Source organism: Triturus cristatus, chromosome 9, assembly GCF_964204655.1.
Source record: "Triturus cristatus chromosome 9, aTriCri1.1, whole genome shotgun sequence".
Taxonomy (NCBI): Eukaryota; Metazoa; Chordata; class Amphibia; order Caudata; family Salamandridae; genus Triturus; species Triturus cristatus.
The window spans coordinates 376455776-376471440 of record NC_140592.1 but is presented as its reverse complement, the minus strand read 5'-3'; the positions used below and the strand labels follow the sequence as shown (position 1 = coordinate 376471440).

General features: G+C 46.0%; 1 protein-coding gene across 1 annotated transcript in view; it reads right to left on the bottom strand.

Moving 5' to 3' along the window:
- LOC146797983 (transmembrane protein 87B-like) overlaps positions 1-15665 on the bottom strand; it is a 416123-nt gene that overhangs the window by 258762 nt on the left and 141696 nt on the right. Inside the window, exon 7 of the mRNA XM_085625212.1 lies at positions 10397-10498. Within this exon, the coding sequence (XP_085481338.1) occupies positions 10397-10498 (102 nt within the window). The remainder of the gene's footprint in view (positions 1-10396; positions 10499-15665) is intronic.

Sequence of the window (15665 nt, the reverse complement as noted above, 5' to 3'; positions counted from 1 at the left end):
GCAACTTTCTTTTTCTGAAACGGAGGACGTGGACGTGCAGAATCCTCCTGCTTGCCTTTTCCGTCCGCCTGTCGGGGCTGGTCTCGTCCTTGAGCACCCTGGCCTCTCCCACGGTCTCCTCCACCAAAGTGTGAAGCCGCTGTTTCCTGTGAAGAACGAGGAGAGCGCTGGTCAGGAACCTGAAACCGATCAGGTGACTTAATACGAGAACGATCACGCAAATCATAAGTGCGTTCAACATACGCCTGAACAGGGGATGCAGGACGAGTCTCCTGTTTCTGTTGCTGTTTATCTTGTTTTTTAGCTCGCCAATTTTGTTTTGGAAAGTTGGGTTTATCGTCTTTTGTAGACGAACTCCCTTTAGTGTGCTGTACTACATCAGGAATTTTGATGACGGGTTTCACGCCTAGGGCACTACGTCCAACCATCCTATAGGCTTTTGCAATAACTTTTGCAAATTCCCTCGGCTTATCGTCATCCGCAATTAGCGCCATCATGTTTCCCACTTGAAACTGCATGGCATCTCCTTTGAGATTTCCCATAATCATGGAACATACTATATCGAAGCTGTCGATAAGCCGCATTCCCAACTCAATAGCTGCTTCCGCACCATGGTCGTCCTGGACTTTTTTGATAACGGAAGGTAGTACCGACATAGACGTAGTGCCTTAGCACTTCGAATAGGTCGCGGCAAAGACCTTGCCCCAATTGTCACAATCGACAATGTCTGGGACTAGTTCTTTCGGCAAAGTAATAGTGAGTATCCTGTGTTTTTCCACAGGACTAGTGTTAGGAAACACGGCTTCTAGTTGATCGAATTTCTCTGCAAGCCAATAAGGATACTCATCCTTATTCTGGGGGCGCTTGCCAACAACCGCGTTTACCATTACAGGACTGATCACCACCGCATGATGGTGATCAGCCCCGTGTCCCGCAACTACAGGTGCCCCCACCTGTATAGTGCGCAACACATACTGCACTAACGCCCTATGGACCGTAATCAGGGTTGTGTGTAGTATACGTAAGCTATCCACTCCTACCGTTAGGTAGCGTGGATGAGGTGTATGTCCGGCCAAGTAGCTCCTTCAATAGACAAAGGACCCAGTCTCGCCGGGGTGACCGTGTGGGGGAGGGCGCCATTAAACCAAATAGTGTGCTGCCAGGTTGAAATAGGAATCTCTAAAGCCATATATGGGGTATAATGAAGAGGCACCTGCGTAGCAGTGTATTTGTGGAACGTTTTATCGACATCTTCCACCGCCTCAAAGGTAACCCAAGAGTAAAACAACTCATAAGGGTAAGTGGCATTTGCACTTACGACAAACACCACTGCCATCCCGTCATCAGGCACCCCATACGTCCTCAAATGAGCACGTAGAGACACCCTACTATGAGCGGGAATTTCTACCGCCATCAGGACTAAAAAGAAGATACAACGAGATCTTTAGTAGCACTTGGGCTTAGATTAGTGTAACCTTTTTTATTATCAAGCTTGAAAGAACCTATAGCCTAAAACCTAGGTAGGTTAAACCGTCACTCCCGTTATCCGGAAACCAGAGTGAGGGCGTTGTGGACTAATAAAAGCACTACTAAGGCTTCACAGATATTAAGACCAAACGTTAGGTGCGCCATGTTGTAGTGATTCTGCGTATGCACAGAACTATGCGCAGGAAACCAGAACCTTAGAGAATTGTGGTGTACCAGAAACTCCCCTCAGAACGAAGAACCCCTTATCCGACTAGCTTAGTGTCACATTCGTTATCTGAGATTTAGCTCGGCGGTCCCAATGTATAGACAACCCAGAACATGCGACTTAGTTATTCTCAGGAATGGTGGGAACCCGAAATACCCGTTTGCACTTATATATCAGTCCACAACAAAATAACTAAGACACAGTAAAGTTTAAAGAATTTATTCATAAACCTCGAGTCCTGTTATACAGTACTTTGGCTAACATAAGCAGACAAATGGTTAAGATCATTACCATTAGCATTGTTACAATACCATAGAAAATGAAAGGAGCGATCATATTAATAATGACAGTGGAAAATAACCACCCTCCTTTCTCTAGCAACTAATAAAATATTATTAGACTATTAGAAGGTCTCATAGGCTTGCATAGGGGACCCCATACCGTATAGATCAGCTTAGGTGTATCACATCACAGGATCAGCTCAGTGTTCTCTGCTTCAGCTCTTCTATCGAATGCCCTAACAAAATGCTGCGCTGTAATATTAAAGCCTACGACTTTCTGGTATTTGCAGCTGCGTGCATGTTATGACTAAACAGTGGTACGATCACCCTGAACACAATCAGCCGGCACCGTCTAGTGTCCTAGAACAGTTCTTTACTCGATGAGGGCACTAGCAACTGTTAAGGATGTATAAATAACATTCACTTGAGACAAGAGCGAGTCTGCATTTCTCAAATGAATAACATGTAACAACAGTGTCGGGTGCAAAGGCAGCAAAAGCAACAAGATGGCTGTCTAACAGCTAACGTGATTGAGCTAACTTAGCACTGTAAATAGGGAGTGGCCTAAAACCACGTGACAGTCTAACCGCTGCTAGTGTTATAATACAGGTAATAGTTCACAAACTTCAACCGCCAATTGTTTATGCCGCCAGTTCATGTATACCCCCTAACCCTGGACCAACGTCCAACCCATTTACGTTGAATTTACTCACGCATGGCATTTGAGGGTGGAGTTCTCCCCACTTTTGTGTCTGGCCCTCAGTCACCAATAACCCACCTGGCATTTAACACAAAACTGAACACAGGCTGGTAATAACTCATACTTACCTGATCTGTGGCTGATCATATAAACCTTTATATAGCTTTATCTTAACAAAGAACGTGAAAGCACCTGGTCTGTAAGCACTATTTTCTTTAATGAGTTTCTACGACTGCAGGCACGGCATGCTTTCCTGCAACATTCGGCGCGCCATGCACGCTTTCACTTTCTAAGCAATAGGTCTCGTATTTACAAGGGTTTGAGCTATTGGCATTGTAAATGACAAAGCCTTTTATTTATGTGTTAATTATCAAAACAGGTAAATAAAAGGCATTGTCATTTACAATGCCAATAGCTTAAACTCTCGCAAATGCGAGACCTATTGCATTGAAAATGCTTGTTGCGATTGTTGCTGTGCAAGCAGCCAGGCAGGGTTTGGCGCCAATCTTAGTGCAGGACCTTTCTTCTCACAACAGTGACTCTTCTTTGTCCTTTCTTCCGTTTCCAGTTTACGAATCTGAGTTCCTGGTGTCAGAGGGACTCCTAAATACTGAGTTCAGGGGAGTGTAGGGTAGTAGCCCATGGGCTACCTACACCCCCTATATGACCACTTCCTGTGGAGAGTGGGAGTAATCCTGACCAGGAGTTCCTAGTTTCACTAAAACCAAGATGGTGAAACTTTTCTTCGACTGTCCACTTCAGGAAGCCCACCTTAGGGGTGTGCCTAGCCTACAAGTGTGAAACGCCTTCTGGCTAATTAATTTCCCGCTTGCTCTGCTGCCAAATGGGATTCGGGGCAGGGGGGTGGAGTTCCCCAGGACTGCGGGAAGCCAGGGTCGCATATTAAAGGCGGCAGAACATTTGAAGCCTCTGGCCTTGATATGCTAAATAACTAGCCATCCTGCTAGAGGAGGTGTGAACACCTTCCCCTGGAGCAGGCATTGTTTCTGGCCTTTGAGAGCGCGGGCTCTCACCTACAGGGGAGCAGAAACTTGTCTGTGGTGACAGGCTGGAAGATACCAGTCACGCAGCACGCTAGAGGACTAGTATGTTATCTGGGGGCACTTCTAAGGTGCTCTATGGGTGCATGTCATAATAAATCTGTTAGGGAATCAGTATAGATTTATTGAGACGAGGTGTTTGATACCAAAAACTATTGTTTTCAGTGCAGCTGGGTTACTTGTAATGACAAGTGCCCAGTACATACCTTTAACATGGCTGCTTGTTCACTTGCAATGCTCTAGTGTTGCAAATTCATCCTGTGTCGTGGGCACCCCCCAACTTTTTGCTGACTGGTACTGGTGGTAACTGACTGTGACTGACCCTGGGCTCTGCCTAACCAGGCCCAGGGCCAGTGCTATGCTGAATACACTTAGAATACAGTGAAAACATCTACATACACTAGGGTACACTAAGGGTTGGGGCACCCCTGTAATTAGAATGATCTACCCCATAGGGCCAGAGTACATATTAGGGCAGGGGGATCGAAACTACCTATCAGTCCCTAGTATAAATAGGGCATGGCAGTTTAGAGGCCAGCAGACCTTTCTGCACTTGCATGTGTGCACTGCTGAAGCCTGGGGTATTTTTAAAAGTGGCTCTGTGTGGCAGGACTGCTTTTAAAAAGTAAATTGTGCCCAAACTCGACTTCTGTGTTTGGGGCACTTAAACATGGATAACCTACAATGTTTTGGCATATTAGGAACCTCCAGGGTCTCCCCTAGGTGTCTCAGGGGTGGGGGGCAGGTATTTTTAAGGTGGACCCTTATAAAATGAGTTTTATATGCCCTGGGTTAAGTGAAATTTCACATTTCACTCCCCACATTGTGATAACGTGCTGCCCAAATTCGACTTTGATGCTAGGAGCACTTTGGAGGGAGGATCTGCAATATTTCTACATGTTCAGAACCCCTAAACTCTCCCCTAGTTGGTCTATGGGGTTGGGGTCCTGTAGATATAGGCGGAGTACTTGTAAAATATGTTTTTATAAGGCCTGGTGCTGGAAAAATGGTCCAAGTATTTTTCCCATTGCAAATCCCATGCCACATAGGTTAACATGGCAAGAGGTTATTGACTAATAACTCCTGATAGGAGAATGATATTACTTCCATTCAAAGACTTCCCAGAATGGTAGTGATAAATCCAACAATATGATATTGTTGAATGTCTCCTAAAATGTACAGAAAAGAAGTTATACAACTTTCTTGTTTGTAGGTCTAGAATCAGCCTTCCAGTGATCTGTCTTGATTGGTCAGAGTTAAGTGGGTGAGTCTGGCTGCTTTGAAGAGGTGGTAAAGAGCCCCTGGGGTTAACCAGCTCTGCTGGGAGGGCAGTTTGCTGCTACACAGGAATGCCAGAGCAGGGGGAGTCGTAAACCATGGTCTTCAAAGGAAAGGAGAAGGCCTCAGTGTCAGTTACCACTCTACCCTTTTGACCCCAAGCCAGAGCTAGGATTAAGGAAGGAATGAGCAGATGCAAGGAGGAGAGTCTATGGAAATTAGCCATTCTGGGGGGGGGGGGGGGGGGGGGGTGTTTAACCAGCTCTTAACTCCCTGCTGGAAAATCAGCCATTATGAATTTGGAGGATTTGGTGCACTCTGGGACAAAATAATGCCACACTCTACAGGATGTGGTCATACCCTTGGGGAGTTACCCTGCTATCATTGGTCAGGAGTGACCTCCTACTTGACCCAGAGAACTTGGAAGAAGTATCTGAGAGGGGCAGAACCCTTCAGATCTGCTGCTTGAAACTCAAGAGAATTAGAAGGGTCTGCACTGAAGATTTTGATGTGCATTTCCAAAGGCCAAGACTCTGACTGCGCCTTTTTGCACCATTTGAAACTGCAGCCCTGTGGATCAAACCTGCTTCAAAAGGACTAAAGAGTGTACTCCCTGCAAGCAACAGATTAACAGAGCTCACCTGGACATCACCACAAAGAATCCCCAGCCTAGAGTACTACCAATGGATTTGTATGGGTTTTGTTCAAGTGGATTGCGGGAATTGAAGTCTCACGCTTTCAAGGACCCTCTTGGAGATTCCAGAACCTTGGATTGTGTGTTGGATACTTTGGGACCCGCAAGAACTTCAGGAAGGAGTTCTAACTGGACCCTGTCTGCTGGAGAAGGCTGCACAACAGTGGTGAGAAATCCTCCAGAACAATTGCTAAAGGTGAATGTGTCCCTGTCAGAGCAAACAAAATGACTAAAAGGAGCACTGTTGGTTTCTAAGCACTAGAAAGTGACAAAAATTTAAAAATTCATCTCTCTGGTTCCCTAGAGTGGAATTCTTTCATTTTGGTGTCACTTAAAAGATAAAAATATTGCCAGGGAACCCATTGAGAGTACATGGGCTTGAAACTCGACACCTCGAGTTCCCCAGCACCATGATGGCTTCACTGAAACCACGAGTGCTTGGTGTCAAACGGCTCCTTTTAATAGATCCACACTGATGAAAGTGTGAAATTTATTAAACCATGTATTCAGAGGGCATCTTATAGGTGCCTCCTGAAAACCTACCAACCCTGCTGTGGTCTCTGACCGGCCGTACTCAGCCTGCCACCACCAGACATATTTCTGGACCCCTGGGTCGAGACCCCTCCGCTCTCTGAGGCCAGAAACAAAGCACATCCTGGGCGGAGGTGTCACACCTCCTCCTCTAGGATGGGCACAGTGCGCGAGATGAAAACTTCAAAGGCCTGCCTCCTTTGTAAGACAACCCCAGCCTCTGTAGCTATCAGCAGCTGGCTTCCACAGGTTCAGACCCCCACTTTGGGTGGGCGAACCGGAGGAAAACTTAGAACGAATAGGTGTGTCCCCCTTCGCCAACTCCACCCCTCATGTGTGGGAGGGGAAGTTCAGCATAATTTTCAGTCCCCTCCATCTTGAAGATGACGGGAACCCTTTAGTCAGCGCTAGGTCTATGCCCTCTACCACAGGAGGATGGCATAGAAGTGGGTGCAGTCGCCCCAGGTAAGGGACCCATTGGCCCCTACCTGCTACTCCCCTGTAAAGCTCCTAAATCTAGTATTTAGGGGGCTCCCTCAGACCCTGAAACTAGTTCCTGCCGACCTAAGAAGGATGAAGAAGACGCCGTGCAGCAAAGCCTGAAGACGTCTACTGACTTAGGCTGCTCGCTGATACTACCACAAATAAAGCACTTTGGGAATGCATTAAGCTCTATACACTTATGGGGAAACCTAGTGGTATACCATATACAGAGCCAACTTCCTACAATTGGGTTACAATTTAGCATTTTCCTCTTTTTAGGTGAAAGAACACCGACACTGGAGCCTGGTTAGCAGGCTTAAGTGCGCTGTCAGAGTGTAAGCATCCAGTAGTTCAAATGGGGGCAAAAGAAGGGGGGGGTGGGAGGGGGGAAGTGGACATCTGTAAACAGAAGTCCAGCTTCCTACGGTCCTCTTCATTCAATAGGCTCCTCGAGGTACCCTTACTGCTATTTAGAGATGTTATACTTGGGACCAGTTAAAATGGTATTAATATAATGTTCACAATTGTTAATCTACTGAAATGTATGTCACAGCATGTGTGATACTTGCAAAAGTTGTAGGAGAAAGTTGTCCAAGTAAACGGCATCTCTGATCATTAAAGCAAGCTTTTTATAAGTCAAACGTACTGCACTGAACACGATGTGTTACGAGACATATTCCATTTGCTAATGCTTGTTTATTTGGGTTTTTTGTACACGTTGACTTACCAGCATTTTCCAAATCATCCCTCATCTCCTCTACTGATCAAATTAAAGTGCGATGACCTTGTATCTCTAGCTTATTTTCATCTACATTTTGGAGCAGAACCTGTGTTTCACCATTTCTTGATTAAAATATGAGGACAATCACCTCTGAATCAGTCATCTGCTGAATACCTGAGCAACTATCATTAACTTACAAGTATGGTCCGATCAAGCCTTGCACTGCCGTTTCTATTGTTGCACAGGTAAAGTGATTACATTCTATTGAGTTCAGAACTTAAAACTTGTAGGCAATCAAATCAGGTTTTTAGACACTTGGTTATATCAAACTTACATCAAATTGGGTTTTTAAGAACTGGGTAGACCATACTGGACTGCAAGTTATCCGAGTTTTTTTTCTCAAATTCCAACTTCGCACTAACCATTGGCCACTTGTACTCCAAAACAGAATATCCAACTTACGACCCATCTCATCACCCCCCTTTATTTTCCATTTGTTGTCGTCATCCTACAAACCATTGCAACAATTGTATTTCTGCACCTGCCTTACTCCCGTCTCTATCCTCTTCTTTTAGACTATTTGGCTGTTGCTCATTTTTTTTATCCGTTGAATACTAAGACTATAAATTTAGCTATACTAACTTGATAGCAGACTGCAAGCTCATGTAACATATGAAGTATCCAGATATCTCTTATACTTCAGTAAAAGCAGTTTGAAAATAATGGCAATAATGGCAGTACTCAATTATATCCTAATAATATTAGAAACTTATTTAATGCACAACATATTCTATAAAACAAAGTGACTACTGCTTTTCAAAATTATTTCACCATGAATTTAAAAATCTGCATACCTATCCACATTTTAATATAATACCCATTTAATGAATTTATAGTTCACAAAAAAAAAGATTAATTAAAAAAAGGCTTCCGCATTGGATTTCCAAAATTCAAAAAGACAAACGTGTGTGATTGGGTGGTTGAGAAGCCACCATAACAAAGGATACATCTTCATAATTATTCAATGGCATGCCAAAAGCCAAGGATAAAATAGAATTTGTAGCCCGTCCACAAACTGATTAATGGACAGAGGTCTCTTCAATGTAAGGGAACCCCAAGCAAGTCAAAAGAGCGCTCACTGAGCATCCCCCTGAAAACATCTCCAACTAAATCAAATGCTGCACACCCGGTTCTAAATTAGTTAAAAAGTTACTTTTGCTGATATGCCTAGAAGTCTGTTTGCCCATCAAATGGATTGTCAGCTACCTAAAAACCTCTCTATTTAAGTGCAGGTGCCATAAAATTGTAATCTGATCCCTTCGTCAGAATGTATGTTTCTTTCTCTGAGCTTTTGATAAAGCTAGTCTCTACTCAGTAATCCAATATAAAGTGAGACTGAACAATCAATTCCCTTGCCTAGAGTGTCAACATAAAGTGGATCCATCCCACCCAATAGTACAAGCCTTGCAGTTAATCAGCCAGAATCCAATTCCCCACCAGGAACTCCCTCTTTACAAGCTGCTCCATATTTTCACCCTCATGCCTCTGAGGTAAGCCTAATGCATCGGGGTATCCCTTCAATTTCAAATTTGTATTTACCTCACAAATAAATCCCAACATAACTAGTGGAAAAACTGCACCATTGAACAAAGCATGACTGACAATCAATACCGCCATGCTACTATTAATTGATGCTCCAACATGAGCTACCCCATCCCATACTTTTCCACATAACATTATTTAAAATCATAACATATCCATTCATCCCTTCATGTTGCTTTCTTTCCTTTTATTATCCCTTCCTTATTTCCTCCTTTCTTTTCTTAATTCTTGCTTTCCTTCTGTCGTTCCTTCCTTCCTCATTTTCCATCTCTTCTTCCTTCTTTCCTGCCTTCCTTCGTTTTACTTATTTCCTTCTGTCTTTCCTTCATTCTTGCTTTCTTTTCTTAGTTCCTTCATTCTTGCTTTCTTTTCTTGGCTCTTTCCTTCTATTTTGCTTTCTGTCCCTCCTTCCTTCTTTCTTTACTCTTTCCTTTCCACTTTCTTTATTCTTTTCATTCTTCTTTTTCTTCGTTCTCCTTTCCCTCTTGGTCCTTTGTTCAGCCCTTCCTTTCTTTTCTTTCCTCTTTTCTTTTGTTCCTTCCTTCCTTCTTTTCTCTTCCATTCTTCCTTTGTTTCTTAATTTCTTTCCTTCCTTCTTGCCTTATTTCTGAAAGCAAAGAGGCTGGCACCCACTACCAGCCCATTTGATTTTTTAAGTCTCCGTTAGTCAAAACCTTTTGATTTTACTAAAAGTTATATGTATAATATACTTACATATACAAGTTTTCACCAGGTGTCACATATTAGTCTGTGATTATGTAATTCACATTTTTCTTCCAACCACTCCAGCATGCAACAAAGGGCAATGTGCCAGCCCACTACAGTCACTTTACTATGACTTATTGCATGGTGCCACACACAAGGAGCACATCCACAAACAAAGTAGCTCCTTTCAGTGGTATAGAGTTCTATGGTAATGTCTGCTGTTTTGAAACCAAAAAAAAAAAGGTTTGGCTGCAGCCAAAGTTTCTTTTCTTTGGATTGATGAAGGCCTGGCTGCTTCTTGAACAATAACATTTTATGAAAACCATGAAAAAACAAAGCAAGAATTGACATAAAACCGGCTGACGGCAAACTCCAGACCTATTGGCTTTTCTAACACTTGTTGTAAATATGCCATTACCACTATCATAACTCAATTTAAAGTGCAACTGAGTGGAACACAACCTTATATAAAACCAAAGATGGTTAAAAATAATCCTATCACTTACGTCCTAACATTGCAGCACATTTGCCTTCTGTATGCCATTTTGGATTTCCTAGCTCGGCGAACCATACCAGATGAAAAAATGTAAACACTAATGTTTGGATACCTACACCACCACAACCAATCAGACCCAACCTCAACAAACCTGTGATCCTGGGTTGTCCTTGGCAGACTTATCAGCTGGACTGCTGGCCTTCTTTTTAGGGTCATCTGCACCAGCTTTGTCCTTTTTTGCTACTTCAGGAATCTGGAAGTCATTAAAATATTATGTTAGTTGAGAAACAGCAGTTATCGCTGTCATGCTAACTAGAAATGTAGAAAGAATAAGGAGATATAATCAGCACGTGACACAATCAGGAACACTGAGCAACAAAGAATCTGTGATGTAACAGCCAGTACCATTTGTTAATAAGATTACTACTCACTGTGAAGGAAACGGGGAAAATATATGGATAAGTCTTTACCCAATTCCCTGTTCCTTGTTCCTTTTAGGTTTCTCTTTGAGCCTTTCATTATATATGTTCTTACTTATCTCTTTTGAGGGTTTCTCTTCTACATTTTCAAAAGAACGTCTATACTTTAGCACCCTCCCCATACCGGATACTAGCCAATGACTACATCACTCACAGAGCTTCGTATACCACGTCTTTATGTTTCTGCGTGTTACCACAAATTCAACATTCTAAACCTCATTCACGTCACTACGCAGAACTATGACGCAAGAGTTCGAGCAGAAACAATCAGGAGCCACCGTCATCATAAACTCACACAACACTACATACACTTATTCACATTCTATTATGGCATCTATTTAATTTAATTTATAATTACAGAAACAAATAAATGAATAAAAATAAAAAAAAGACTTCAGCATTGGTCTTCTATAGCACAAACAAATCAAACGTGTAGGATTGAGTGTATGAGATGCCGCCATAATAGGGGTACAGCTTCATAAATAATCAATGACACGCCAAAAGACAAAGAAAATAGAAATAGAAATTTGAAGCCCGTACCCAAACGGATTAAAAGGCAGCGGTAGCACTGTCTTCCCAACCCCAGGAAAACCCCAGCACATGAAAAGACCAATCACTAAGCAGCCCCTTGAAAATAGGCTCCTTTGTCAGCATATACATTTCTTTTTCTGAGCTTTTGAAATAGCCGGTCACCACTCAGTAATTCACTATAAGGAGTGAGGCTGGTCAATCAAGTCAGCTGCCTAGTGTGTCAACATAAAGTGAATCCGTGCCACCTAACAGTATCAGCTTTCCAGATAATCAGCCAGAATCCAATTTCCCAGCAGGAACTCTCTCGTACTAACTGCTCCATATTTTCACCCTCACTCCTCTGAGGTAAGCCTAATGCTAAATGCATCAGTCGTACTTCTATTTTAAACTTTAATTTGCCATACTAATAAATCTCAAAAGAACTAGAAGAAAAGAAACAAGAAAAAGTGCCCTATTGAACAAAACAAGGCTGACAACCAGTACATCCATGCTACTCCTAATTGATGCACCAACATGAGCTACCCAGCCCCATACTATTCCACATAAGATTATATAAAATCATAAGATATGCATGTATTCATCCATCACCGTTCTTATTATCTCTCTGGGTACAGTGTAAGCATCTTAGGTCCAGGTGCTAGGGTCTCTCTCTTAATAAAGTTTGGTAGCCTATGGCTTATGCTTTCATCCTCTTGCTCCCCCTCCAGCCCAACCTCTTAACAGCTCTTGATCTGAATCGGACTTGCTGAGTTGATATACACTCCTATTATCATCAGAGTTCCAGCTATGCTTCATCTTTTCGCCAGCTGGCTCATCTAAGGCAGAAGGAAACCGGTCTATGCCAGCTCTGTCTGCAAGGTTGCATCCATCCATTTAACAGAGGGAGCCCAGCAACAGAGCCTCAATGGCAAGGACTTCTAAGCCACAGAGAATCAGAGAACAGGAGCACTAGGGAAAGAGAACCTGAGATGTTAAAACTTAGGTGGCAAAGGAAAAATGAGGGAACAGGCAGATACAAGTAAAGGGGATATTTACAGAGGGAATTTCTCACTGAGGGACATCAAGCTGTGAAGCACCAGGCTCAAGGACAAAAGGGTATTGCATAAAATATCATAGTTAATGCAAGAAAGGGACATCAATCAATCAATCAGGGAATTGTAAGCACGCTACTCACCCGTGAGGGTCTCAAGGCGCTGGTTGGGGGGGCGGCGCAGATCTGTGTAACCGAAGACCAAGGTCTTGAGGGTCTTCCTGAAGGTGTTTAGGGAGGGGGCGCTTCTGATGTCTGCCGGTAGCTAGTTCCAGGTCTTGGCTGCAATGTGAGAGAAAGATCTTCCGCCTGCTCTGGCTCTGTGGATGCGCGGGGTTTCGGCCAGTGCGAGGTTGGAAGATCGGAGGTTTCTTTTGGGTACGTGGAAGTTGATTCTGTCATTGAGGTATTTGGGTCCGTTGTTGTGTAGGCATTTGTAGGCGTGAGTGAAGATTTTGAAAGTGACTCTTTTCTCCGCGGGGGCCCAGTGGAGACGTCGTAGGTGTTGACTGATGTGTTCGTGTCGGGGGATGCGGAGGACGAGTCTGGCGGCGGTGTTCTGTATTTTCTGGAGTTTGCGGAGTAGGGACTTGTTGATGCAGGCGTAGAGTGTGTTTCCATAGTCGAGTCTGCTGGTGATGAGTGAGTGGGTGACTGTATTCCTTGAGTCAGGGGGGATCCACTTGAAGGTCTTGCGGAGGATGCAGAGGGTGTTGAAGCAGCTGGAGGTGATGGCGTTGACCTGTCGGTTCATGGTGAGTGATGAGTCGAGTACGATGCAGAGGTTCTTGGCGTGGTCTGAGAAGGTAGGTGGGCTTCCAAGGGCGGTTGGCCGCCAGGTGCTGTCCCATGCAGAAGGGGTGGTACAGAGGACGAGGACCTCTGTCTTCTCGGCGTGAGCTTCAGGCAGCTGTTGGTCATCCAGACTGCGACGTCTTGCATTGCTTTCTGGAAGATGAGTTTGGCAGTGGTGGGGTCTTTGGTAAGGGAGAGGATGAGCTGGGTGTCGTCGGCGTAGGATACGATGTTGAGGCCGTGTTGTCGGACGATGGCTGCGAGGGAGGCCATGTAGATGTTGAAGAGGATGGGGCTCAGGGATGAACCCTTTGGAACTCTGCAGGTGATTTTCATGGGGTCGGAGAGGAAGGGTGGGAGTCCGATCCTTTGGCTTCTTCCTGTGAGGAATGATCGGATCCAGGCCAGGGCTGTTCCTTGTATGCCTGCGTCGTGTAGTCTGGCGACCAGTGTGCGGTGGGAGACAGTGACGAAGGCCGCTGATAGGTCGAGAAGGATGTGGGATGCGGAGTGGCCTTGATCCAGGAGGGTGCGGATGTCGTCCGTGGCAGCAAGTAGGGCGGTCTCTGTGCTGTGGTTGCTTCAGAATCCGGAATGGGACGGGTGGAGGACGGCGTTCTCTTCAATGACTCGTGTCAGTTTCCTGTTGACTGTTTTCTCTGCAACTTTGGCTGCGAAGGGGAGGAGCGAGATGGCCCAATAGTTCTTGAGGTCGGTGGGGTCAGCTGCGGGCTTCTTGAGCAGAGGTCTGACTTCCGCACGCTTCCAGTCATCTGGGAAGGTGCCTGTTTTGAAGGTGGTGTTGATAGTGCGTTGTAGTTCGGGTGCGATGGCGGCCGCTGCTCTGTGGTAGATGTGAGGAGGGCAGGGGTCGGTGGGGCCCCGAGTGGATGCTTTTCATGGTCGAAGCAGTGTCTCCGGCTGTGATCGGTGTCCATTTGGAGATGGTGGGCTGGCTGGTGTTTCTGGGGGGCGGGGGGCCGTCTGTGGTGCCTGGTGGATGGTCGATGAAGTTGTCATAGAGGTTTTTGATCTTGAGGTGGAAATAGGTTCCAAGCTTGTCGCAGAGTTCTTGGGATGGGATGATGTCTGTGGCTTCGCTGTGTGGGTTGGTGAATTCTTGAATAACACTGAAAAGTTCCTTGGAGTTGGTGGAGTTGGCCAGGATTTTGTTGTGGATGAAGTTCCTCTTGGTGGCTCTGATCTGGTTGTGGTAGTCCGTCATGGTGTTCTTGTAGGTTGTATGGTTTTCGGTTGTCTTGGTGTTTCTCCAGTTCTTCTCCAGGCGTCTGCAGGTGCGTCTGGCTTCTTGGAGAGTGGTGGTGAACCATGCGGCTTTCCTGGAGCGTTGTCTGTCAGGGTTGCGCAGCGGGGCAAGCTCGTCTGCGCAGTTGGAGATCCAGGTGTGGAGTTCTCTGGCTGCGTCGGGTGCCCAGGTGTGGTTGTCTCGGGTGAGGGTGGAGTTAAGTTGCTCATCAATAACCTTGCTTCGTGGGGGGCGTGAGGCTGGTTTGGGTGCCTTGGGTTTGTTGATGGCGAAGTGTACGCAGTGGTGGTCGGTCCATGGCGGCTGCGTTGTGTGGCTGAATTGGATGCTGTTTCCTGCCACAAAGATGGGGTCGAGGGTGTGTCCTGCTCTGTGGATCGGTGTGTTGATGAGTTGTTTAAGGCTGATGCTGGTAAGGTTGTCATGAAGGATAGTGGAGTTGAGTTCGCTGGGGCTGTCGAGGTGGAAGTTCAGGTCTCCAATGAGTACGTAGTTTGTTGAGGCAATCGCGTGGGGTGCGAAGAAGTCAGTGATGGTGGTGGCGAAGGGTGTTCGTGGGCCGGGAGGTCTGTAGACGAGGTTTCCTCGGAGTGTGGCTTTGTGGGTGGCCTGGATCTGGAAGTGCAGGTGTTCGGCGGAGGGGAAGGTTTCGCTGGAGGTGGTGAGGCGGAGGGTGCTCTTGTGGGCGATGGCGAGGCCCCCTCCTGGGTGGTTGGGACGGTCATTCCTCTGGATCTTGAATCCGTCTGGGATGGTGGTGCTGATGTTGGGGGCGGACGATGTGTTGGTCCAGGTCTATGTGAAGAAGGCGATCTCGGACAAGAGAGAGTCTAGTAGGTTCCAGATTTCCATGGCATGTTTGTGTGCGGAGCGTACGTTGAGGAGGATGCATTGTAGGGTGTCGCCGGTGCTGGCGTTGGCAGTGTTGGAGGCCGGGGTGGCGGTGAGTGTCTGGTGGCAGTGGAGGCAGGAGAACTGGCCGTGGGTCGTGTTCGGCGAGACCTGTTGGCATTCTCTAATTCTTCCAGGGCTGAGTGCAAGGAGGGTGGTGGTGTCGTAGCAATGGGTAGTGGGAGGACCAGGGTTCCTGGCGCTGGCTGCAGTAGGGTTGCGGACAGGCGCAGATGGGCTTGCCTTTGGTGAGCCTTCAGCGCGCCGGCGGCGCCACTGCGCAGTGGCCGCAATTAAGTAGGGGAGGTGGGAGGGAGGAGAGGCTGGGAGGCGGGAGCGGGGGAATTCAGGGGGGGAATTCCGGGGGGGAATTCCCGGGGGGGGGGGGTCGCAGGGGCAGGAGTGGTGAAAGGAACAGGCAGGCACG